Raw genomic sequence first — 25,847 nt, 5'->3', positions numbered from 1 at the left:
TGCTCTTTGCTCTCATTATCCAGCATGGCTCAGCCACTAATAACCAGTGTTAGTCTTCTTTTCTATCTACTTTTGATTGAATATTGTGGTTGAACCTTTCAGGATGACTCTCATCTTTTCTACATACACTTTATCCATCTGTGATTTGCCTCTAATGTATGACTTCCAGAGGTGCATTGTAAGTCTTGTCTTACAGCCCTAAGTTTCAGATTATTTTGTCTAATTATAACTTGGGACTCAATTTTGGTTGTTTTCATTGATTTTAAATTTAATAATATGTCCAAAATAAAAGTATTGCAGGCTCCTGTCCTTCCCATCCCCTTAATGGTCTACCTGAGTTGTTTTCTCTTAAACTTTTCCAAAAAATTGTTTACATTTGTGTTGTGCATTTGTGTGTCACACGCACACTCACATGCACATGCATGTAGGTCAAAGGACAACTCTCATGAGTCTATTCTCTCCGTCCACTACATACATCCAAGAGACTGTTAGAAAGTGCCCTTACATGCTGAGCCATCTCACCAGCCCTTACCAGTCCTTTTATGCTTTCATTTTAATTCACTTATTTTAATAACTCGTGAGTAATTTTGATTCTTGGATTTCTTTATATCCTATTCAGTTCATCAGCAAGTCTTAGTGCCCCTGTATCTGAACTATATTTCACCTCTTTGCATTTCATTGCCATTCCTTGCAATAGGTTGCTGTCCTTGCAATCTGCTCTTGTTCTTTTATAACTCAGTCTCCATAAAGAGGCCACAACAAGCATTTAAAGTCTTTAATAAGCTTCTACAACTTGGCTGTTTATACCACTCTTTGAAAGCTAATTGTATTTAGAAATGGAGCCACAAAATAAAATACTTCCATGTCCCTACTGTAGACCTGAGTACCTGCATGGCCTGGCGCTTGCAGTTGTAGGTTTTATCACTGTCCTTTTGTCCCCAGATTGTCCTCATGTTCTAGAGTGCTGACTTCCTCTTAGCTCCTTTACTGTGCCAACACTTTCTTTGGTTTTAACTTTTTCATTCTTGCTGTCTTTTTATTAGGAAGATGTTCTTTAGCTTAAGTATTGTCTGAGGGTAGACACATAATTATTTCGGAGTCCTTTTTCTTTCCCACTTTCCCTAAAAAGTTACATTAAAAACAAAAACAAGAAACTTGTTGATTTCACAAAATTACCTATTAAGCTTCATGGGTTTTTTTTTTCATTTTTATTAATTTGTTTGTTACTTATTTTTACTAGCCTATGCTATCACTAAGATAGGGCATTCATTGCCTCTTGAGTCTACAATAAGAATGTCTTTTTTCCCTCTACCAGTAGTCTTTAAAGCTGTAGCATGCATATTAAGAAATACCAAGTTGTTTTTAAGATGGTATATATTTATATTTTAGTCTTTAGAATTTTAGCCCCATTTTATTAACTATTTTGTGGGGAAGGAGATCCTTAAGTTTGAATTGAATCCTCCTATCTGAGCACCTGGAGCTCTGGGATCACCTGTGTAGCACACTATTCCTGGCAATTAACATATGGCTATTGCCATATGTTTGATAAGCTACTCTCTTTTGGGGGCATTGTTTTGAGATAGCATCTCATGCCTAGGCTAGCTTTGAACTCTGGAATCTCCTGCCTTTCCTCCCAAGTGCTGAAATGATAGCCGTGTACCACTACCCAACAAGCTCTACAGTTAACAACATGTAGATGTGCTGTGTTTAGATTTCCAGCCTATCATTTGGGTCCATGTTTTGCTGTACAATTATATAGATAATTTTTGCCTTGTTATAAAAATATATTTCTAAAATCTTATTGTTGTAAGTATAAACAAATAAACCAGGACAGCTAGAATCCTGGCAGGATAAAAGTCAAATGGAGGCACAAGTGGAGGAGAGAGGCGAGACCCTGGTGCAGCAGTATCGCTAGAGCACACTGACATGGCCTGTGGGATTCTAGGCAGAGTTAGATGAATATCTAAAAGTCAAGTGGAATTTTACATCACTGGTAGACTTTTCCTCAGGTTGTTGCTTCTTCATCCCTTGTGTTCTTGAATTTTATTTTAGTAGCTACATCAGACTACTTGAAATAATTTCCTGTGTTTGTAGCTCAGACATTGTGATTCTATACACATTCTTCTATGGCTCATTCATCAAGACTTTTAAAGTATTTCAGCATAAGTACAGAACATTGCAGTCTCTCGATAGTGCTTGAGCATCTCTTTACTGAGACATCCTTGCTGTGTTTCCTAGGCTAGACTTGAGTACTGTTTCATTTGCTGCATCGTTTGTAAATATTTTCTCTGTTAGGGTGAGAGAGTATTGATAGTTTATTTTCCTCCTTCGAATTTATTTAGAACCCATTTAAAACTATGATTAGAGAATGTGGTAACTTAGGATTAAATGGTAACTTCAATGCATACAAAATGTGGAGCAGAGTGTGGAGCAGAGACTCGCTGATACTGGAGTCACTTCCAGGAACTTTAAGTTTCTGATTAAATAGATCGCTCAGACGACAAGAATTCCATACCAGAAGATATGTAGCTAGTAAGGTATGTATGTGGATGCTTACACATAACTGCTTAAATTCACAAATTCAGACTATGTATAATCATTACACTAAATTTAGCTCTGTAGAAACATTACTGGTGAATTAAATACAGAGCCATAGAGTGTAGTAAAAGCAAATTTTTCAAAGCCTGAATAATAGCTATATGGTAGTTCCTTAAAATAAGATCATGCCAGACCCAAGATAGGAAACAAATTAGAACTGGAAGAAAAATTGAGAGCAGATACAGTTCCACTGAATTAGATAGGAACATATTCCATTGTTCAGAAGGCCCCGTGCCTTCTAAAGGTGTGGAGTGATGCAATACCAAGTGGCTTATTTTTTGGCTCAACGCTAGGTGTTTTGATTTTTCTCCTATCTTAATGACATTAAGCCTATTAGGGAGAATAGGCAGGAACCTTTGAGAATTAAAGAATAGGGTTAGTAGTTCTGTATATGAGATAGTAGTTTTTAGTGGTTTGTTGAGTGAGTGGTTGTAAACAGTTAAACCAAAACAATTATTGTATTACCCTTCAATTTGGATTAATGTTATAAATTAATCCAAAAATATTTATATGCATTTATAAATTATATATAATTACATGTTTTTAAGAGTATATGTGAGTCTGTGCATTCCAAGCTGGTAAGTGGAACTGTTTGTTTAATCTTATATGTCTATTGAGAATTTTTAATTCACTACTTGCTTAGCCTTGGGATGACCTTATCCCCTTGTAAATTAATATATAATTATATTTCTTGGTGCTAAAAGAAACATTATTATATTGACTAAAATATGGAATGTGGAACACTTTTTAAAAGCTATTGTATAAAGTATTTGACCATGCAGAGTTTCTTCCTTGGTACTGGTAGGTTTTCTAGGAAGAACTAACATTAGAAGGCTATCAGTGATACTTGAATTGTTCTCTCTTTTTTTTCTTCTTTTATTGAAAATAGGGGTTTTGTTTGTTTTTCATACAGTATATCCTGATTTTGGTTTCTTCTCAGTCTACTCCTAGTAGTTCTTCCCCACCCACTCTCTAATCCAGATGCACCCCCTTATTGTTAGAAAACAAACAGGCATCTATGTGATAATAGCAAAATAAAATATAACAATATGGGATTATAATATAATAATATAATTATAATAATAATAGTAATAGTGATAATAATGATGCAGGCTATGTTTAATAGTAACTTCTTTCCCCAGTGAGACTCTTGAAGAAAACTCATTCTCATTTGGCAGTGGTTATCAGTTGAGAAAGCGTCTGGGTCAGGAATGAGGCATGTGTCTACTTTTCATTTTAGCTCTAGATCCCTGTTCAATGCAGACCTGTGCAGGCCCCACTGTACATGCTGCCTCAGTCTCTGGAGTTCATGTTGGCCATTCCTGTTTTAGTTAGAAGGCCTTGTTTCTTTGGAGTTCTTCACCCTCTCTGGATCTTACACTCCTTCTGCCTCCTCTTCCATAGATTTTTCCTGAGCCCTCAGAGGAAGGATTTGATGGAGACATCCTGTTTAGGACTGAGTGTTCTGAGGTCTCTTCACTCTCTGTATATTGCATGGCTGAAGGTTTCTGTATCTGTTCCCATCTACAGGAGGGGGTTTCTCTGATGCTAGCTGAGTAAGGCACTGATCTATGAATACAGCAGAGAGTCATTAGGAGCCATTTATTACTACATTCCTTTAGTAGAACTGCATTCCGTAGTATTTGGTTTTACCTTAGGTCCTTGGGCTCTCTAGTCTCAGGTTCTTCGTCAGCCAAGCAACATGGCTATGGGTTCCATCCTGGAGAGTGGGCCGTAAGTCGAATGTGATATTGGTTGGTAACTCCTACCAACTTTGTGCCACCATTACATTAGCATACTTTGCAGGCAAGATACCATTGTAGAGTGAAGAGTTTTTAGCTGGGTTGGTGTTGTTTCTCCTTCAGTACTATTCAGAGTACCTTCTAGTACCAAGAACATTATCCAGTGAGAGGGAAGGCTCTAGATAGGTGCCACCTTGACGTCTCTGTGTTCAGTGAGTTGTGTAGGTATTTTCAGCAGTAGTGCCTTGCCATCAGTTTGTGGAGAGCAACCTATAGTCTTTGCAACAGCCTGGGTTGTTTTGCTAACAGCTCAACTATGTATAACCTACTCCCAGTACTGGAGACTGCATTTGTTGATAAGATGTCCAGTTTAGGCTCTGTCTCCTCTGTTACTTGGCAGTGTTATTTAAGTCATCTTCATGCATGTATTTATATGTATTTATAGCTTCTGCTGTATTATTTTTCCTTACTACCACTCAAACAGCCCTTAATTTTATATGTCTCTCCCCATATTCCCTCTCTTGTCCCTCTTCTCTCTCCATTCCTGCTTGATCTCCCACTTTAGTCCCTGTTTTCTCTAACTACTGTATGCCTTTCCAGGGGAGGGGAGATCTATTCACCCCTCTTGTGAATAATCTCTGTGGTTCTGAAGACTGTAGTTTGCTTCACTGAACAGCTAGTGTCCACAGATAAGAAAATGTGTGCAAGTGTTTGTCTTTTTGGGTTTGGGTTACCTCACTCAGGATGAATTGTTCATGAACTCTTAATTAGCTGGTTGAAGACAATTCTTTACAATCAGAAGCCACAGTAATTAAAGGTTAATGACACTAGCATGCTTGATCCCCCCAAATAACAAAACTTGCACGAGAGGCTGAAATGCAATTTGTTTCAAGTGTCACTGAGAGGAACTGTGTGTGCTTCCATTACCAAGTCTACAACTGAGAACATCCTTTCCCACATTCTTTGCCTGCCCTTTGGTGCCATTTACACACCACGTCCTTGGTCTGTTCAGTAATGCCTGTCCTGCACTCACCTGTTTCTTTTCTTGTCTTGTCTTTTCCTTCTCAATTAAGCATACTGGAGCAGCAAGAGCTTTCTCCCCAGTTCAGCCACACCATGCTCCCTTTGGCCCTTCTTTCTCACCGTCCTCCAGCCTCCCTCTTCAACTAGCGCTCAGTGCTCTGCAGTGCTTCCCGTTCTGTTCTCCTTCATCGCCCCACTTGTGGGACCCGCTGCAGTCTGCTTCTGGCTCCTGTTAGTACACCATGACAGCTTTCATCAGTCTTGTCACTGCCTTACACAATGCAGAAGCCGGCTATCCGGTCTCAGCATCCTTTTCAGGGGTAGATCAGAATGGTCACCACACTGCCTTTGTGGACGCCTTTCTCACTTTACCATAGCACTCCGGTCACTCAACTGTGCCTGCCCTGCCCTGGCTTCTTCTGGTTTTTGCTTTTCTTTCTTTGTTTGTTTGTTTGGGTTTTTTGTTTGTTTTCTCTCAGTTCTTATCAGTCATCAGGAGCCTTGAAGTCACTTTCATCACAAGTGACATGCAAGTTTGTAAGGAATCCTTGGCTCTTACATTCAGTCTCTGGTTAATTTCTCCACATGGATGGGTTCTTTCCAGAGTCAATTGTTCTTTCTTTATTGTTCTTTACTGTGGCAAATAGATAAAAGAGAACCTTTGTGTCGCCCATCTCCCATGTTTCCCCTGAGCTCTTCCCTGGCCCGCTCCTCCTCCTCAGCTCCTTCAGGAGAGCCATGCAGCTAGCTTCCTCTACTCCTTGAGGCCATTCAAGAAGCACCTTAGAAGGCTTTCCTAAGAATGTTCACAAACCAGCACTCTCCCTTTCATCTAGCCTGCAAGTCTTCTGTGCTAGTTTAATGTAGCTGTTACCCCTGGGTACACATGTATGCACATATAGAGACATATGGCCATACACATGTAATGTATATTCACAGAGGTCTAGTTTCCCTCAGAACGTAAACTCCATAGCAGGTAAGGATTATTTTGTTCAATGTTTTGTTGTCCTGGAAGCCTCATATATAAGAGGTATATAGCTACCTCTTCACAGAATTTTGTATAATTTTCTTTTTCACTTGGGTCATTTCCAAAGAAAAGATTAAGAAAACATTGTATAAATCTTTTTGAGCTAAAATGTCAATTCTAACATAAATAGAAACATTTTTTAAGGGTATGACATACAACTTTCATTTTTAAAAGTTATAATGAATTCTAATAATTGTTTTTAAATAAATATTTACTTGTTTTATTGAATTTCAATTGTTGCTTGACTGAATTAGTAGAGTAACTTAGATTTTTGTTTAGATTATTTAAATTAATATTCCATAGCTATTCTGTGCTATTTTTCTGTACAAAGAGAAGAAAATGGTGACTATTTGAATGTTTAATTTGGAATCTTAATGGATAAGTTGCAGTTCAGTGATGGAATATGTTCTTAGGCCCTGTATTAAATCCACACTACCATAATATAAAGAATATAGAGTAAAGTTAAAATAGTGTTTTGCTTTTACAATATTTTATTTTTGTTAGTTTGGTTACTTAAATATTTATAGAAATTATGTGTTTAATTTGTGATAATTAAAGAGAAACATCTAGTTGTGTGTGTCTAGTCTGTCTCATAATTTAATGACTTTTTGTCAGTAACTTTTTTTAGTATTTCTCTTTAAAGCATGACTTATTTAATCTTTCCCTTTTTAAGTGTATAATCAGCTTTATACTATTTTTTTGTCGTGTTACTCTCTCCTTTCTTTTTCTATCTGTGTCAGAATTTTTAAGGGGGCCTGAGATAGCTTTGCTCCGTAAGCGCCTGCAGCAGCTGAGGCTTAAGAAGGCTGAGCAGCAGAGGCAGCAAGAGCTAGCCCAGGCCCAGCATCAGTCTTCCACTTCCACTTCCACTCCTGAGCAGTCTCCTCACGAGGGCTCTTCACAGGACCCTCGGGCTTCAGGTTATTGATGTCACGTGTGCTTCAGCAGTGTTACAGTTGTTTTCTAACCCTGCTCTGTGTAGCCCAGTGTTTCCCACCCATTCAGATGGGAAGCTAATGTGCTTGCAGCTTTTCTTTCCCTTCCTGGCAGTAGAGTGGTGTTCCTTATCTACCGCAGAGGGCTGACTTGACAGGAGCATTTCCCAGAGGGGCGAGTACACAATGAGCCTTTAGTTTACTGGAAAACTATTTGGAAGAGGTCGATGCTTATTTTTAAAGTTTTTGAACTACTTTCTAATAAACCTGCTGAATTTCATGCCTGCTTTGATCTTTTGTAGAAATTTCCTGTGTGCCAAAATGAACCTATGCTTATAGACCCTTAGCTTTTCCTGTGTACTATAGTTAACCAGTATTTTATATAGACCTAGTAATTCTTTAGTCATACTAGCATGTACACTCAATCATTTCCTTTTGTTATTTGATTTTTTTTCAATATCTTGGTACTCAGCACTGCTATCGTCAATTTCTGTATGTAGGGCAGCAAAAGTACTTTATGATCTATTTCTTGCTCTTATGCTGTCAAATTCTGATACTATATTTAGTGACAATCAGTGCCACTAAGGATATATTAATATTCTAATTCTCTTAGTTAATATTTCTTGAGAATAATGAAAAATATAGCATAGAATAGTTTACCAAGTGGAATAATAAGTACTATACATCTTATTGTGTAGGTACTTTAATAGCTGTTAAAATGTTCATCATGGAAGAAACATGTGCATAGCTCTCACACTAATGTATTTGTAATACTTGATATATTTTGCTTTATTCTTCCTAAGGAATAATGAGTTTGGGTGTTAGTTCCTTTGAAAACTCTGATTTAATTACTTAGAACTAATATGTACCATTCATGGGTAGAATTAGTCAATCTTTGCTTTATAAATATCTGTTCCAGCAGTGGTAACCATAGTTATTTGTTAATAATGTTGTGGTAAAGTATAATAAATTCAAACATCTGAAATATACCTATGTATTTGAAATAAATTTAGGGGCTTGATATGTAATTATTTTATGATAAATTAATAGAAAGTCAGACACAACTTTCTGTGATTTCTTTTCCTGGTCGGGCAATTTTTTCTTATACTTAAAACTGATAATTAACAAGAAAATTTGATCAGATTACAAAATGACATATATTAAAACATTTTAGTGTGAATTCATGCTACATATAGTACTATAGCTCAAAATGTTTTTAAAGCACAAAGAAGTCACAAAACACACACACACAAAACAACTAAAAGGAAAATAATGTCTTGATATATTTAATGTCTTTTTAGTTTTATTGGTCTCGTGTGGGTGCCTATGTGCACATGCGTGCCCGCAAGCATGCCAGGAGCACACATGTGAAAGTCAGATGAGAACTCTCTTTCAGTCAGAGTCAACTCTCTTTTTCTACTGTGTAGATTCTGAGGATTGAACTCAGAGTGTTAGGCTTGGAGGTAGTCACCTTTACCTACTGGGCCATCTTGCTAGCACCTTATAGACATAGGTATTTTTAAGATACCAAAATTTGTCAGAAACAAGCCAAGTATTAAAGTAAATTTGAATAGAAAGAAAAACTATATGAGAAAGAAAGTAGACACTGTATTAGAAAAGTAAGTGGAAACTTACTTACCTTTCATATAAAATTCCAAAATTTTGAAAATTGAAGCAGGCTCTTTTGAGTAAAAAATTTTGAGTGGTGCAAGGCATGGTGGTACACACCTTTAATCCCAGCACTCAAGAGACAGAGGCAGGCAGATCTTTGTACATTCAAGGCCAGCCTGGTCTAGTTTGCCTAGTAGACAAGGCAGGCAAACCAGGGCCACACAGTGATATCCTATCTCGGGGGTAGGGGTAGGAGTAAATATATATGGGTTTTGTGAAATAACAGGAAATACATACATAAAATATAAATAGAATTTTCTGATAGCCCCCTTATTTAACAATTATATGCAATTTTGTGTGTGTATTAACAGTAATTGATCCCATTTTATCATAATAAATGTTACTACTATCATGATAGAAAGTACCAAAATTAGCTTTAGTTTTTGATTTCTGGGGGCATTGCTTAGGGGTACTGTGAGTGGTCCAACATTTGATATACAGTCATAGGCTTGGCTAAATTATAGCCCCTAACAACCCCGGGCTGTCCTGTTATTGTTTTTCTCCGTGCTGAGGAGGTCAGGAAAGCACCAAGGCCTTTGCCTTGCATGTGGTCTGTTTCCAGGTGAAGCTCAAGGTGTCTGTGCTGCAGGATTTAAGGTCCTTGTGAAATTGTCTAGAGCAAAAGATCCCATAGTGGTTCTGCATGTACCAACTGTGTCTGTGATGGATCAAGTGTGCTTTCCTTATTGAGAAGCAGAAATTTTCTATGTAAACGTTGAATATCCAAGCTTAGAGTCAGAAAGTGAAGTAACATGAAGCTTTTAAAAGTCATAAAAACTGAGGCTTGCTCTGTTTGACAAAGTACAAAAATTAGTATATTTGATTTTAGTTGTTAGTTTCTTATATATAAAAGGTATATATTTTGTGCCTATCAATAAATTCTGAGGAGCCAGGAGGGGGCTCAGTGCGTAAAGGAGCTGGCCATGGAGGCCTGATAACCAGAGTTTAGTTCCTAGATCCACTGTGGGAAGGAGAGAGCTGACTCCTGGAAATTATCCTCTGACCTTCTTCTGTGTGGTGTGGTATGTGACATGCCCATACTCACGCAGGTATTACATGCACAGATACAATAATAATAAAGAACATTAAAGTAAGTTATGATACTACCAATGAAAGGCACTTCCGTTGTCTTTGCACTTAAGTTTCTTAGATATAAGATGTTCAAAAGATACATGGATTAGAATCAAGAAATTGAAAAAGTATAGAGTTTCTGAATTATTTCATTGTCTGACAGATGTTTCATTCTTTTTTCAAACCATGGGACTCAGAAGAAGTCTGTGAAAGGCTAAGTGTAGACTGAGTCAACAATATCTAGTTTCTATATATGAAAGTTGAGAGCAAGTCACTTTGCAAATATAATAATCTACAATCAATTTTAGTAGGATTGTATGGGAAGGAGTCAGAACATATTTACAAATAATGACATCTTCCCTTCCCTTCCCTTCCCTTCCCTTCCCTTCCCTTCCCTTCCCTTCCCTTCCCTTCCCTTCCCTTCCCTTCCCTCCATTTGCTCCCCTGTCCTCCGCTCCCGTCCTCCCCTCCCCTGTCCTCCCCTCCCCTGTCCTCCCCTCCCCTGTCCTCACCTCCTTTCCTCTGCCTTCCCCTCCTCTCCCCTCCCCACTTCTCTGCCCTCCCCTCCTCCCTCCCCTCCCCTCCCTCCCCAATTCCCATCTCCCCTCCCTTCCCCTCTCCCCTCGTCTCTCCCCTACCTCCCCTTTCCCCTCCTCTCCCCTCCCCTCCGCTCTCCTCTCCTCTCCTCCCCCTCTTTCTGTTTCTTTCTCTTTTCATCTTTTTTTTTTCTGAGACAGGGTTTCTCTGTTTAGCCCAGTCTGTCCTAGAACTATGTAGACCAAGCTAGCCTCAAGCTCAGAGATCAGCCTACCTCTGCCTCCCAAGTTTAAGGTATGTGCCACTACACCCAGCAATATATTTTACATTATTCTGAAAAACCAACTCATGTCAACTTCACTTTTAAATTATTGTTTAAGTCATAGAAAAGAATTAGGCCTTGGGGCATAGTTTAGTGGTAGAACAGTTACTTAGTATGCCTAAGGCTTGGGATTTGATCCTACAGTGCCACAAGAAAACAAGAGTTGCTAGATGTTTAAATCATGGTTTTCACTTTTATTGAGGGCAGGATAATTCAGCTTCAAGTCTTTCATCAGTTTTACATAGAAGTTCTAATTTAAATTTTGGGTTTGGGATCTAGCAGTGTCTAGCAGAAGCTGTTTGATTATCAGGGTCATGGGTGGAAAACAACCACTCAAATGTAGCAGGAAAACTGTTGTGATTTAGCTTGCTCTTCATGCTAACCGATAGGTTCTCAACTCTGAAATAAAATATTAACCAACCTACTCTAAAGAAGGTTTTTTTCAAGATTTATTTTTATTATTTTTAATTATGTGTATGTATGTACAGCTATGTTTACATGTGTATGGACCTTGGCAGGACTGAGGTGTCAGATTCCCCATGGAACTGGAGTTTGAGGTGGTTGTGAGCCACCCAACATGGGTGATAGAATCCTAATCTCAGCCCCCAGAAAAAGCAGCAAGTTCTCTTAACCACTGAGCTCTCTCTCCAACCTCCTATTTTAGTTTTTCTGGAATACATTTTTCTTCTAGAAATAAAAAAATATACCACAAGTCATTTAGGGATTATATTATACCTCATTTTCTTTTAGGAAATACAACATAACTTATAATAAACCAATGGTTTTGATGTTAGCAGTATTTTGAGACAGGATCTTAATATACACCCTCAGATGCTCCCAAATTTATATTCTCTCTTCTCATTTCCCTGAGTGCTAGCTAGAATTAGAGGCAGGCATTTAGTTTTCTTATTTGGGATTTGTTTGTTTGAGATATGTTCTTGCTGCCTAGCTCAGGCTGGCCTTGGATTTGCTGTCCCAGCACTTATGAGTGCTGAGATGGTGAACATGTGCTACCACTAGCCAGCCTGATTAGTTCAGTTATTCATATGGGGGCTTGAGGTGTGACAGCATATGTATGGGGCTCAGAGGACAACTTGCAAGGAATCGCTTCCACTGGTTAGGTCTTGTGAACAAACTCAGTTAGGTTTAGAGGCACTTTTTTTTTTAATCCTAAAAAGCTCCCCCTCCCCCCCCCCCCCCCGCCCCCTTCTTCTTTATCTCATCATTATCTGGGTCTGAGACTAGTTAAAATCTTGTCCCTTACCTTATGACTACCTGAGCTTGGGCAATTCATTTGGCTACTGTCTATGACTCTCCCAGTTCCCAGTTTATTTAGGTAGTATAGCCTACCCCATGTGACAGATGACATCAAGATAGGATAGACAATGTGTACATATAGTTTTTAATACTTGCAAGAGAGTATCATCTTATTTATATATTTAGGTAGTGTAGCTTACCCTGGTTAATGGAGATGCATAGAGACGGGATAGATAAATATATAGTTCTTAATACTTGTAAGAGAATAACATCTGATTTATAGTATATCTTACTTCTTCAGAATGTCTTCATATCAAGACCATTTAAGGTAGATAGCATTGAGGATTCAGAATGAGCTGTTGGTGCATTTATTAAATGAATGTCCCTAGTAGCTACAACAAAGGCATTCAGTATACGGCTGATTTAAAAGCCCAGGTCTCTCTTTCCATTTTAGGTCCCCTGAAGTCATGGGTTGCTGGCTCCTGCTCAGAGTGACAGCACCCTGTGGAATCTACTGGTACTTGCCCAACCACCACAGAGCCCACTGGAGCATGGAGCCAGCCTAGAGAGGGTCAGGTAGGAACTGTTTTTTCACTTTATGGCACGGTTTTGCCAATTGGAAAAAAAAAAAGTAACTTTTATACCCCAAAAGGGTTTTAAAACATTGATGATTATTTTTAAAAAGGGCTTTTCAAAACTGAGCCATATTGGAAAAAATCAGCATTTAACCTACCCTGTGCAAGCAAGCTCTATTTACTACTAGCTTCCCTGCAGTGCTCAGATCAATCTGAGATAGACACACTGGGTCATGTTTTAGCCTTTCTACATAATTGACAAATCAGACATGATACTGACCTAACTCTGCAAGCCTTTGTTAATTATCTTAAGTATTTAGAGTTCTGAGGAAAACAGTAGTGAATCTTAGGGTTTTAAACTATAACTAGATGAATATATATACTCTATAGTTTGAAGAAAAATTTGCACCATTCTTTTTCAATGAGTACCATAGCCCTGAAAGACAGGGAAGTAGTAGTTGAATTAACTGATTCTTTCCCATATGTTGAGTATCTTACAAGGATTGTCTCATTAATTCCTCAGAAGAATACTCCATACTTTTTTGTAGATATATGAATGAAACTTAATACAATTAAAATAATTTGTCCAAAATTACAATATTAGTGAGGGAAAAGTCATTCAAGCCTAGGAAATATGGCTGAAGAAGTCTTGTTATAGGGTAGATTATAACTTTTTCTTTTTCTATAATTGGAAAAGTTCTGTCATTAAATGACTGAAGGATTTACTAGACATCAAAGTGTAGATTTGGGAGAAATACACAGTAAACAATATACTATGTGTAAATAGTATACGCATAGTAAATACTATATACAGAAATGAATATATATTGAGCTTAGTACTGAATGAAATATTGCTTAATATTTTTCTACCTTTAAAAGAATATAATTTTAAATATTTTAAATGTGTTTTCTTACCATATTGCTATTAGGAGTAGACTATATATTCTGGGTTTTATTTTGTGATAGTGCCTTCTAAAATAGTTCAGTGAAATACAGAGTAGGGCACATAACCAGCTGCAGGACTGAGCTGGTGCTTATTGTCCAGGGTTCACTATGTTAATATTGGAAGTATTTTTATAACAGGAGTTACAGGCATTTATGAACACCTAGTATTAGAAAAGTATGCCACTTAACATATTTATGTTACAGGAAAATTATAATTCGAAAAAGAATTGGCTGTTCCCAAGATTATAAATAAAGTAAATGCATTATCTAAAAATCACAGAAATTAGCCTTTAAAGGGTGTTAGGCAGGTGAGATGGCTCAGTGGGTGAAGGCGGCAAGTCAACAGCAAGGGTTCCGTCTCCAGGACCCACATTGTGGAGAGAACTGACTCCCACAAGTTGTCTTCTGGCTTCCATGTATGAACTAGCTGAAGCATGTGCATTTCCACACATAGTAGTACGAATAACAAGTAATTCTTAGAAATACACAATTGTGACAGGCTAAAACAGTACAATGAAACTGTTTTAGTTAAAATAGGGTTTTGTTGTTGTTAATCTAAGCTTTATTATTTTAAATGCTATAAAACTAAAGTACAGTTTTGTGATGATTAGCACTAAAGATCCTTAGTTTTTAGTGATACTTTCTAAGTTTTTTTTTTTAAAGAAAACGATGTATTTTACTTCCAGAAAATGTATGCATTTCATAATGTAGTAAAACAAATTGTTTGTGAAGTGCATTTCTTAGTGGCTTTAGAGTTGTCTTAGAGCCTTTAATTATTAAAGGAGAACACAGGGAAATGTGTAACGAATCTAGAGGAGTTAAACTATAATTTGTAAAAGACATTGAAGAGGATTTTCCCAATGTTTAATGAATTGACTTTGTTTTGCTTTGAAAAGCATAACTTTGCTTCTAAAGAGTAAATTGTCTGCTTTTCAAAATAATGCAGGTGGCAATGTCAGATCTCAAATGAATAAATGAGAAATCATTTTTAAAAGAAAGATGGTAGATTAAGGAACCAATAAATACTACCATTCCCATTTGCCTTCTTGCATAGTAGACTTTTAACCACATATTCTGTGAAGAGATGATGGGTAAAGATGATAGAAGTTTCAGACTTTTTTTTGTGGGGGGGAGGGGGTTAGTTTTTCAAGACAGAGTTTCTCTATATAACCCTGGCTGTCTTGGCACTCACTCTGTAGACCAGGCTGGCCTTGAACTAAGAAATCCACCTGCCTCTGCCTCCCAAGTGCTGGGATTAAAGGCATGCACCACTATTGCCCAGCAGCTTCAGACTTTAATGTCATGGTTTATCAAATTCTCTGAGCAAACTAGTATGCTAGAAGATGGAAGACTTGAGTTCAGTAGACATGGTGCTGGTAACAGGCATCAGACTTCACATGGAAGCAATGAAATGGTGTGGATTTAGGATGAAAGCAGGATGTACGTCCTTAGTTGTTCAGCTAAGGATGATCTTTACTTAATACCTGTTTGGGGAAGATAAAATGTGCCTTATTTTCAGCTGGTGCTCAGCCAGACATGCCTTAGTAACAACATTCACTAAGAACTAGGGCAAAAGAGCTTAGAAATTCAGAATCATTTTTACATGTGATATGAAGCTGTGTTTGGTGCCCGTATTTTCCATCTTTGCTGTAGCTCTGCTGGGGCACTGAGGCTTCTCTCTGATGGGTATCCTTTGTCTATAAATGCTTGAGACGAGGAGTAGCAGGTTTGGGAATATTTCTCATGTGGAGGTGTGGGCTACTCAGGACTGAGCAGATCCCTTTGTGCTTTCTGTGTGTTTGATGCAAACATCGAGGTAATTTTATGCAGTGCTTTTAATGTTTCTATATTCTGACTGCATTCTATCACAGGATGTTAGCTGTGAAATTTTCCACTGTGTCATGTCAGCTGTCAAGAGATGTGTTAAGGTACTACATTCCTGTGCTGATTAGGGAGAAAGAAGAACCTGCCTAAATATGTTGCTGATTATAAAAACTAAGACTTTAATGGCCTTTCCATTTCAATATGCTTATGTCCTTTATGCCAGTGTTTTCTAAAACTAGAACCCAATAATGAAATGAATTCTCAGATAAGAGACTCAGTGTGTCCAAAAGGTCAATATACAGTTGTACTATTTGAAGCCAAAGTAGAAAAAAGAAAGCACAGACCATTAAGCATTCTTCTTGCTTTTCTTTTTCTACCAGGTCTCTCTATATGAAGCCTAAGCTTTCAGAGTATAGTTTCCTTATGCACAATAGACATAGAGTTCTTAAAGTTACATGTTTCCTTAAAGGTATTTAATTCATTGACTATTTTCCCTTTTTTTGTTGTTAAACATCCTGACTCCTTATTCAGTTCATGGTATAGCAAACAGCATCTCACAAAGTCTATTGAGCATCTCATTTCATGCCTTCAATCTCTCAAAGCAGGGTGAAAGCCATTTTTAGAGCTGGTGAGGGCGGGTTTGTTTGCTTGTTTATTTGAGAAGGGCAAACTATCTTCTATTTAGAGGAAATCCCCTTTTTTGAATTATCTATCTGGCACTTTATCTGTGCTAGATGAATTGTATTGAAGGTATGTGCATGGAAGTACAATAATGATTTTCTCAACTCATTCTCAAGATTGCTAAATGCTTGCCTGGAATAACACCTTGAGCACATGGCCCTGCTTACTCACTGCTTGGGAAACACGCCACGGTACTTACTTCTCTCCCCACCCTTATCCATTTGTTTCTTAAGCTTAGAGATTATCATGACATTGCTGTGCAGTTTTCTGCTGCTTACTTTTAAGTTGAAATCTCATTTTTGTTTCAGATTCTCCTTCTTCTGTGGTTAACAAACAGCTCGGATCCATGTCACTTGACGAGCAACAGGGTGCGTGCGACAGGAGATGTGCTATGCCCAGCCACCATAGCTTTACTGCAATGCATAAACAAAGTGCTTCCTTGCTTTTGCTTAGCGTATCATTTTGATTATGGTCTTTAGTTACTATTTTATGGACTAAATTATCCTATGTGGTTTTGTGTACAAAGGCTCTTTTGGCCTAAACAGATTATGTTCTGTGTGAGCTCATTTCTGCCTTTGGCATTTTATAACAACTTTGAAGTCTGTCCTTTAACAGTTGGTAATGAATATAATTTTTATTATAGTTATATATCATAAAATCATATAGAAATGTGTAAGGTTAGCATATTGCCCCATTGCTCATTTAGAAGCTATTTGAATATAGTAATAATACACACTTCTAGGTTCTTACTGTAATGACACTTAATTTTGTGTCATGCTTAACTTGTGGTGGAGACAAGATCTTATATGTAGCCCAAGTTGGCCTTGAACTACCAGTGGTTTTGCTTAGCCTTCCTCCTGTGTCCTGGGATTATAGGCATGCTGCCATCCCAATTTTAAGCACTCTGCTCATAAACCTAGATAGATGGAAAGCAGGACACTCAGCAGGGAAAAGCTCTTTCCCTTCACCGGTACTTTTTTTGAAGTTAACAAAGGTATAGACTCAGACTCACAGGCTTGAGGAGAACAATATGCAGTCAACAGGTTTATCAGACAAACTTTATTACTAGCAGATCTCATACAGTGCAGAGAGAACTGGGAAAGGAGAGCATTCTGACAAAAAAAAGTACATGGAAAGAAGAGTGCAGACTTTGTTTACAATTAAGGCAATTTCTTATGATCTCAACTCAGAATTCTCTAAAGGGTTCTAAGCACTTTGTGATATAACAATGTTAGTGATATTAAGCAACAAGGAATAACTTGAATTTACTTATTTGTTTACGTGTGTGTGTGTGTGTGTGTGTGTGTGTGTGTGTGTGTGTGTGTATAAAGATATGTCTTAGTGATCAGAGGATAATTTCCAGGGGTCAGTATTTTCCTTCTATTCTATGGGTTCCAGGGATTGAACTCAGGTCAGGTTTAGCTGCAAGTGCCTTTACTGCTGAGCCAACTCACCAGCTTGATTTCAATTATCATAATTGAAGGGCAAATGGATAGCTGATACATTTCACAAATTTCTTTTTTAAGATTATGAATAGGCATGAAATCCCCAAGACTTGACAGGCTGAGAGGTGGCAAACATAGGGCTCCCCGTTCATTGAGTAAGGGAATCAATTTTGCTGTAGAGTCTGATTGTAATCTTAGAGAAATGTTCAAAAACTAAATTTAAAACATTTTAGAAACTCATATACCTTCAGTCTTAAATTATTGATTTGTAAACCTTTTGATGATGTCCATTATTAGGTTTGGATTTTGTTTGTTCTGGGTTTTTTTTCTTGTTCTTAAAAAAATAAAGCTAGGTGTGGTAGTTCTTTCCTTTAATCCCAGCACTCAGGAACTGATGCAGAAAGATCGCCATGAGTAAGATTGAAAGTCTGTGTCAAAAAACAAACAAAAAACAAAAAAAAAGAAAAGAAAAGAAAGAAGAGAAAAAAAGAAAGACAAAGAAAAAGAAAAATACAGTGAAAAATGAGGCAGGAGATAGGAAAAGAATAAACAAACAAACAAACAAACAAATAAATAAATGTGAGATCTACAAAATTAAGCATGTCTTATCTTTACACAGTAATAAAATGGGATAAAATTATAGCATCACATTATATTACACTGTATCCAGTTTAATGTTTAGTTAACCATGTAGAATAATTTCTATAGATTTATATTAAATATTATACCTAATTTAGTTGAACTTCACTTATATATGGTTCTGAGATCCGAAAACTGGGCACCTCACTTCCAGAAGATCCTGCTATACCACTCCTGGGCATATACCCAGAGGATTCCCCACCATGTAATAAGGATACATGCTCTACTATGTTCATAGCAGCCCTATTTATAATTGCTAGATGCTGGAAAGAACCCAGGTATCCCTCAACAGAAGAATGGATGCAAAAAATTTGGTATATCTACACAATGGAGTACTATTCAGCCATTAGAAACAATGAATTCATGAAATTCTTAGGCAAATGGATGGAGCTAGAGAACATCATACTAAGTGAGGTAACCCAGACTCAAAAGGTGAATCATTGGTATGCACTCACTAATAAGTGGATATTAACCTAGAAAACTGGAATACCCAAAACATAATCCACACATCAAATGAGGTACAAGAAGAAAGGAAGAGTGGCCCCTTTTTCTGGAAAGACTCAGTGAAGCAGTATTCGGCAAAACCAGAACGGGGAAGTGGGAAGGGGTGGGTGGGAGGACAGGGGGAGAGAAGGGGGCTTGTGGGACTTTCGGGGAGTGGGGGGCTAGAAAAGGGGAAATTATTTGAAATGTAAATAAAAAATATATCGAATAAAAAAAAAAAAGAGAGAAAACTCAAGTTTAACCTACCCAGTTTTAGCCTCAGCACCTGGATGAGTGGGGATGCCATTTAGTGAGTTGGTTAGCTTAGACATGGAAATTAGAAGGATCTTTGTGTCAGTTCCCATGTAATGTGATTCACCATGTAGTTGTATAACCAGAGAGGGTTTTTTTTTTTTTGTTTTTTTTTTGTTTGTTTGTTTGTTTGTTTTTTTTTGGTTTTTTCGGGACAGGGTTTCTCTGTATAGCCCTGGCTGTCCTGGAACTCACTCAGTAGACCAGGCTAGCCTCGAACTCAGAAATCTGCCTGCCTCTGCCTCCCAGAGTGCTGGGATTACAGGCATGCGCCACCACCACCCGGCTAACCAGAGAGGTTTTATAAGGTCAAATATCAAATGTGTTTGTCAGAAACTACATTGTAAACAGTTGTCGTTTTGTGATAAAACCCATGAGCAGAAATGTTCTAATGGTGGGAAATAACCTAAGCATATGGATTTACTTATGGCACTATGTGTTAACTATACACAGAAGTTAAGAAGGGGGGTCAGGGACTGAAGAGATGGCTCAGAAGTTAAGAACACCAGCTGCTCTTCCAGAGGTCATGAGTTTAATTCCCAGTAACCACATAGTGGCTCATAACCATCTATAATGAAATCTGGTGCCCTCTTCTGTATACAGGCAGAGTGCTGTATACATAGTAAATAAATAAATCTTAAAAAAAAAAAAGTTAGGATGACTTGCTTGTCACTAGTCTTTCTTTTTTGGTCTAATTAATAACTTTCTGTTGGCTATTCAGGCCACAGTGTATTCTCTACTAGCAAACAGTGAACTTTGAAAAGTGTGTGTGTGTGTGTGTTTGTGTGTGTGTCTGTGCGTGTGCATACACACATATCATTTATCCTTGTACAGTTACTTGAACCCTTGAAGAGTCTGAATGAAGTCCAAGCCATGTTTTAAGCCAAACATAAGCTGATCTTTATCTCCCTAGCTAGATTTTTGGTCGTTGCCAAGTTGCCTGTGGTGTGCTGACACTCTGAGCTCCTTCACGCTCAGATAGCTTGCACACTGTTCTCAATCCCAAACTTAAGCTGTTTCTACTTATCCTTTGAGTGTCAGTCTCTCAAAAACTATGACCTTTCAGTTTATAGTATTTTGTCTTTTCTCATTATGTGGCCTTGTTGATGGCCCTCATTAGATTTGCAGCCATGTATTTGTTTGGAGGAATGTTTCATGTGTACCTCTTTCCATAGTCTATATGTGATCTTTTTAGTCATTATCTTATATACATATACATATACATATACACATATATACATATATATGCAGTGTATAGAATTTTATCAATTCCATATTGGTATGATTTTATATCAAAATATACCAATATTTTGTTGGGTGTTTTTGGGGGGAGAGAGGCTTGTGGTTTGTTGTTATTATTGTTTATATAGTGTCTCACTATGTAGTCTTGACTGGCCTAGAAATCTTTATGTAGACCAGGCTGGTCTGGAACTTTCAGAGCTCAAATCACATGCCTCTGCTTCATGTGCCAGGATTAAAGGTGTGCCATCATGCCCAGAAACAGTGTTTGTTGAATAAATAAGTAGATTAATTCATCAAGTGATCAGCACTGTGGAAATTATTTAAGTTTGGAAAATTCAGCATAACAACCAGATTTATATCCTGAAAAGTTGATTTTGGTAAAAAGACTGAATGGAGGATAAGAGAATCAGAGCATATAAGAAATTATTGTAATAATCCAGGTAAGAGACAGTGAACAATCTGATCTAAGGAAGTAGGAGTGGGAAATAAGTAAATCTTAACAATCTTTGTGAGTAGAATGAATAGAATTTTTGTCTTGGGGTAGATTGAAGTGATACTTTGAAACTCGCTAGCTGGAAAATGAGAAAATTATGTCTCGGTGTCTTGGTAAGGTCATAGTAAACCATAAGAAAGAGCTTCCAGGAAAACCATAGCTGTAGCGAAAGGGTCTGTGTAAACATCCTTCACGTGTTGGCTTTGAGGTATCTCAGAATATTTTCTCTTGCTATCAAGGAATACTTAAGTGCTGGACATGGTGACATGTGTCTTTAATCCATGACTTGGGAAGCACAGACAGGTAGATCTCTTGTGAGTTCCAGGCCGGCCAGGTCTGCATAGTGAAACCTTGTCTTTAAAATATATCTAAGGGGAGGGAGGGAGAGAAAGAGAGAGGTAGGAGAGACTGAGGTAAGTTACGAGGAAAGAGCTTTTGACTCACAGCTCTGGAGGTATCTTCTTGGTCATATGCTGTTCTGCGTATTGTGCCCCCTCCAAAATGGAGGGAAATCAGAAGCATATTGAAGACAGATATCAAATGGGAATGCTAGAGAAAGCTAAGGAAACCATATTTGGTTGGTAACAGCTTAGCCCACCGTTAAGGAATACAATCCTATGAGGAGGAACTTCACTTCTGCAAGGAGATATTAATGCATATGAGGACTTAGTATTCATGATACAAACACCTTCCTATCTGCTGCACAGATAGCCAGTGATATAAATATATATATAGTTATTCAAAGAAAAAATTTCATCAGTAAGATGGACTCATTGAAACTGGAAAGTGTTATTAGTAAACTTGTTATCTTTGATGATTACCCCCACCAAAAGAAATATCTCAGAACTACTATGGGAAAGTTAAAAGATATAGATATAATATCTCTTTATAAGTTTGAAAAGGAAAGCAAATGTGTAGTGAGAGGTCTGGCTTTGTTGCCCAGGCCGAAGTTTTGTGCTCAGTCCCATTTTAGCCCAAGATGGCGGGGACCATAAAAGTGTATCTCCATCCCTGGCTTTGTCTCACTTGTCTTTATTTCCTTTAACCAATATGCTTTCTTTTAAAAAAAATGATTTAATTATGTAGGAGTACTCTGTCTACATGTATACCTGTGTGCCAGAAGAGAGTATCCGATCCCTTTATAGATGTTTGAGAGCCACTGAGCCATCTCATCAGCCCACCAATATGCTTTCTAAATAAACAAAATAATAGGGAAAAATAAAAAACAGACATTGTTGAGTAAAATACTTTCTCATATTATTCACAAAATGTAAAGTTGTAGGCAAATACCACTCTCCTTTGCTCTCCTTTGCCAATTATGAGCAAAGCACAATGGTATCTATAATGAATTTTGCTGCCTAGAAAAAATTACATATGATATATAATTTTTAATATATATTTACATATATATCATATATTCTGCCATTAAGATAGTGTGGAAAAAGAGAAGGGGATACAATGTAATTATAATCTCAAAAAATGAAAACAAATTATTAAAAGTATTAATGATAGAAGGCATAGCTCTTGCTTAGTATATACAAGGTCATATTCACAAAATTTAAAGTTGTGGACAAATATATGGATGTTTTAACATCCATGTTTAAATCAAAATATATGTTATATACAGCTATTTTATATATTGTATAGCTACAGTGGCCTGAATATACAACAAAAATATGTGTATACTATAATGTACATATAAATATAATATGCATATGTAATATATATATAATATGTAATCATATATATATACTTTTATTTGAGATAGATCCCTATCACTGTGTAGCCCTAAATGATCTAAATCTTGCTATGTACCAGTTTGTCCTTGAACTCACATAGGTCCACCTGCCTACACCTCTCCAGTACTGGGATTAAAGGTGTGCACCACCAAGATCCCCTTTGAATAATACATCTTTTCTTAAGAGTTTAGGATTCAGAATTCTCTCCAGTGTGGTCCTAAACTAAATTCAAGTATTCCTGAGCACATGACAGCAGGCATGTGCTGCATACCTAGAAAGATCAGACATTTTAATGAGAGCTTCACTTTTCCTTTTTACTTTCATATCTATTTTTTATGTTTATTATCCTAAAGGGAATCTTTAGTTTTAAAATTATTTTTAAATTAATTTTTAAGAATTATTTTTTAAGAATAATTATTTAAGAATTTAAGAATAATAATTTAGGAGTAATTATTTTTTAAGAAGAGTTCATTTGGGGAAGAGCATAAGAAAATAGTTTTGTATAAGTTTAAGTCTTTGTCATGATCGAGCAAATTGTTTTATACTTATTACAATGATAATTGTTGAGTAAAAGCTAAAAAAAAAGTGTGTCATTTTATGTAAATAGATTTCCTATGGTGTTAAAGCATTTGTCTGTATAGTATAGTGGGTAATCTAAACATAGGAAAACTGATTTGACTGAAACTTCTAGAGTAGATTGGGAAGTAGAAAAATTGAATTTGTCATGAATTAAATATTTCTTTAAGAATAGTATAACAAATTGAAATTTTAATAATATCATGAGAATATTACATTAATTTTATTTATTCAACACTCAGGATTGACACCAAGACCTTGCATACACTAAGCAAGAACTATAGCCCTTGCCCTTTCTTACTACTTTCTATAATTTTTATTTTTTGAGATTATAATATAATTATATTATGTCCTACTTTCCATGATGTCTGTATTATTTTTTAATAACAGAGTTGAAGTGACCAGCCTGGCCTCAGACTGGATGTCTGTCATTCTGCCTCCACCTCTTAAGTAGCTGGGCTTAGTGACACTACTGTGTCTGGCTCAAATAGTATTTTAAGTAGTCATTAATTATATAATGAATTTTTAAATTTTTAGTAAATAACAAATGTTTGAAGCCTGTATGTTAATGGGAAATGTTAGTTCAGAATTTACCATCCCAGAACATATCTATAAACAGTGTATTTTAAGTTCTAATGGACAAATAATGAACTGAGACTTCACTCTGGGTTCTGTGTATTTGTTAGATTTACTGTTTTCTGTTAGTTATTTAGAATGAAATGACTAATGTGTCCTCCCTCATCTGACAGTGAAGACAAAACATACAAGCATAATAAGTATAAAAAGAAAGATCTATATATTGTGCAATGAGTATGGCTTTGAATGTGCTTTTAGAATCTGATTGCTGTTCTAATTTAAACCAACTGAACAAAGTAGAGGAAACTTAAGTGCTTATAAGTATCCTTTAAGTAATATAAAGACAAAACATTAATTTGTAGGTCATTTTTGAAAGATTTATTTATGTATTTTTTGTATGTGAGTACACTGTCGCTCTCTTCAGACACACCAGAAGAGGGCTTCCAATCCCATTCGATCCCATTACAGATGGTTGTGAGCCATGATGTGGTTGCTGGGAATTGAACTCTGGACCTCTGGAGGAGCAGTCAGTGCTCTTAACCACTGAGCCATCTCTGCAGCCCCAATTTGTAGGTCTTTAAAGTATTTTTTTTTAAAAAGAAAATAGCTTAAATATGTATTTTATCACACAGTACATTATATCCATTTTCAAAAATCAATTTGTTATTGCTTTGTGTATGCATGTCCGTGCCTGGTGCCAAGAGAGGCATTGAGCTCCCTAGAACTGGAGTTAGAGATGGTTGTGAACTTCCACATCCATGCTAAGTCCTCTCTCAATCAAAGCCAGGTCCTCTTTAAGAGCTGCCAGTGCTCTTAGCCTCTGAGACATTTCTTCAGCCCCCAAATTATATCCATCCTCGGCAAGGGAATTGACATTCTGAGAAAACTCATCTGAATAAACTGTGTATAGTCATGAGACGCAGCATTATGCTAAGAGTAGGAAGAGGAAACTTAGAAATAAGTTCTAAACTTAAGAGTCAGAAGTTTGAGGACCCAATGAAAGAGTCCATTCCATTTGTACAATGGTTGGCCAGTTGAAGCCAAGGTTGATGAGTTCATTTAAAGCTGAAAGGAACAATATTAATCAGCTGCACTCATTTTATGATTATATGAAGATTGCTCCATTTTATGACTGTGTTTGAATAATTTTGTAGAGGATGACTCTAGGGAAAAAGTCATGACTCTTAATAGCCTGGAGGCATCTTGCTGGGGCAGTGTTGGCAGGTTGTTATGCAAATGTTCATGAAATGTTTCAGCACTGTTCTCCCTTGTCCTTGCTTTTGTTTTCTGTGTTTCTGTAGCATATGAATTTATGTAATTGTCTTTTCTTCAAAAACAGTGGTTTTTGGTTTTGTTTGGGGTTTGTGGGTTTTTTGTTTTGTTTTGTTTGGACGGGGTGAGGTTAGGAGGTTAGAAGAATGGTGTTGGATTTCCTGGAACTAAAGTTATAGGAAGTGCAATCTAACATGGGTTTTGATCATTTAACTCAGGTCCTCCAAGAGTGCAGCATACTTTCTCTTAAATGGCCTTCCTTTCTTTCTCCACTCAGGGAAGAGTCTTACTATGTGTATCCTTGGCTGGCCTGGAACTTGTAATCCAGACCAGGCTGACCTTGAATTCAGATCTCCCTGCCTCTGCCTCTGCCTGTACCTCGCTGGTCTGTGCCAGCACACCCTCCATTCCTTCTTTACCTTAGAGGGAAAATAAATAGGAAAACACTTCATAAGATATTCTGAAAAAAACAAGCTCCAGCTCTACCTGTGTCTTTGATCATCTCAGGTTTTAGCCATAACCCAGTTACAGCAACCTTAAAACAATAATGGCTTTGTCATCAGTGGATGAAAATCTGTGGCATAACTGAAGGATGAGAGGAAACTATGTGTTGACCAATGGCCCTATCGACGCTGTTATAAAAGCAGAAACTTGGATTTTTAAAGTTGTAACTTGTTATTTTCAGGAAAAGTAGCTCATTGTTGTATCAGTCTTGCAGTTGATGTCAAAAAAACAGTGATACCACAGATGAGTTTTCTCTCTGGAGATAGCTAGCCAAAGGGTCTGATATTTGGCTATGTGTCCATTTCTATTCTCTGTGTATTCTTTGTTTCCACAAGATGTTAATGACCATCCAAATAGG

The 25,847-nt window shown here is 37.1% G+C and overlaps 1 protein-coding gene across 4 annotated transcripts in view; it reads left to right on the top strand.

Annotated features, from left to right (window-relative positions):
- Dcaf6 (DDB1 and CUL4 associated factor 6) overlaps window positions 1-25,847 on the top strand; it is a 107,162-nt gene that overhangs the window by 54,298 nt on the left and 27,017 nt on the right. For 3 of the 4 annotated variants that reach the window (XM_052201199.1, XM_052201201.1, XM_052201203.1), the window contains one exon: window positions 16,517-16,576. The exons of the other annotated variant lie outside the window; for it this stretch is intronic. In XM_052201199.1, coding sequence (XP_052057159.1) covers window positions 16,517-16,576 — 60 coding nt within the window. The remainder of the gene's footprint in view (window positions 1-16,516; window positions 16,577-25,847) is intronic. 4 annotated transcript variants of the gene reach the window in all.

Source organism: Apodemus sylvaticus, chromosome 12 (genome assembly GCF_947179515.1).
Source record: "Apodemus sylvaticus chromosome 12, mApoSyl1.1, whole genome shotgun sequence".
In the NCBI taxonomy this organism is placed as follows: Eukaryota; Metazoa; Chordata; class Mammalia; order Rodentia; family Muridae; genus Apodemus; species Apodemus sylvaticus.
Note: the sequence above shows the minus strand (reverse complement) of the source record. Positions and strands in the feature narration are given on the sequence as shown.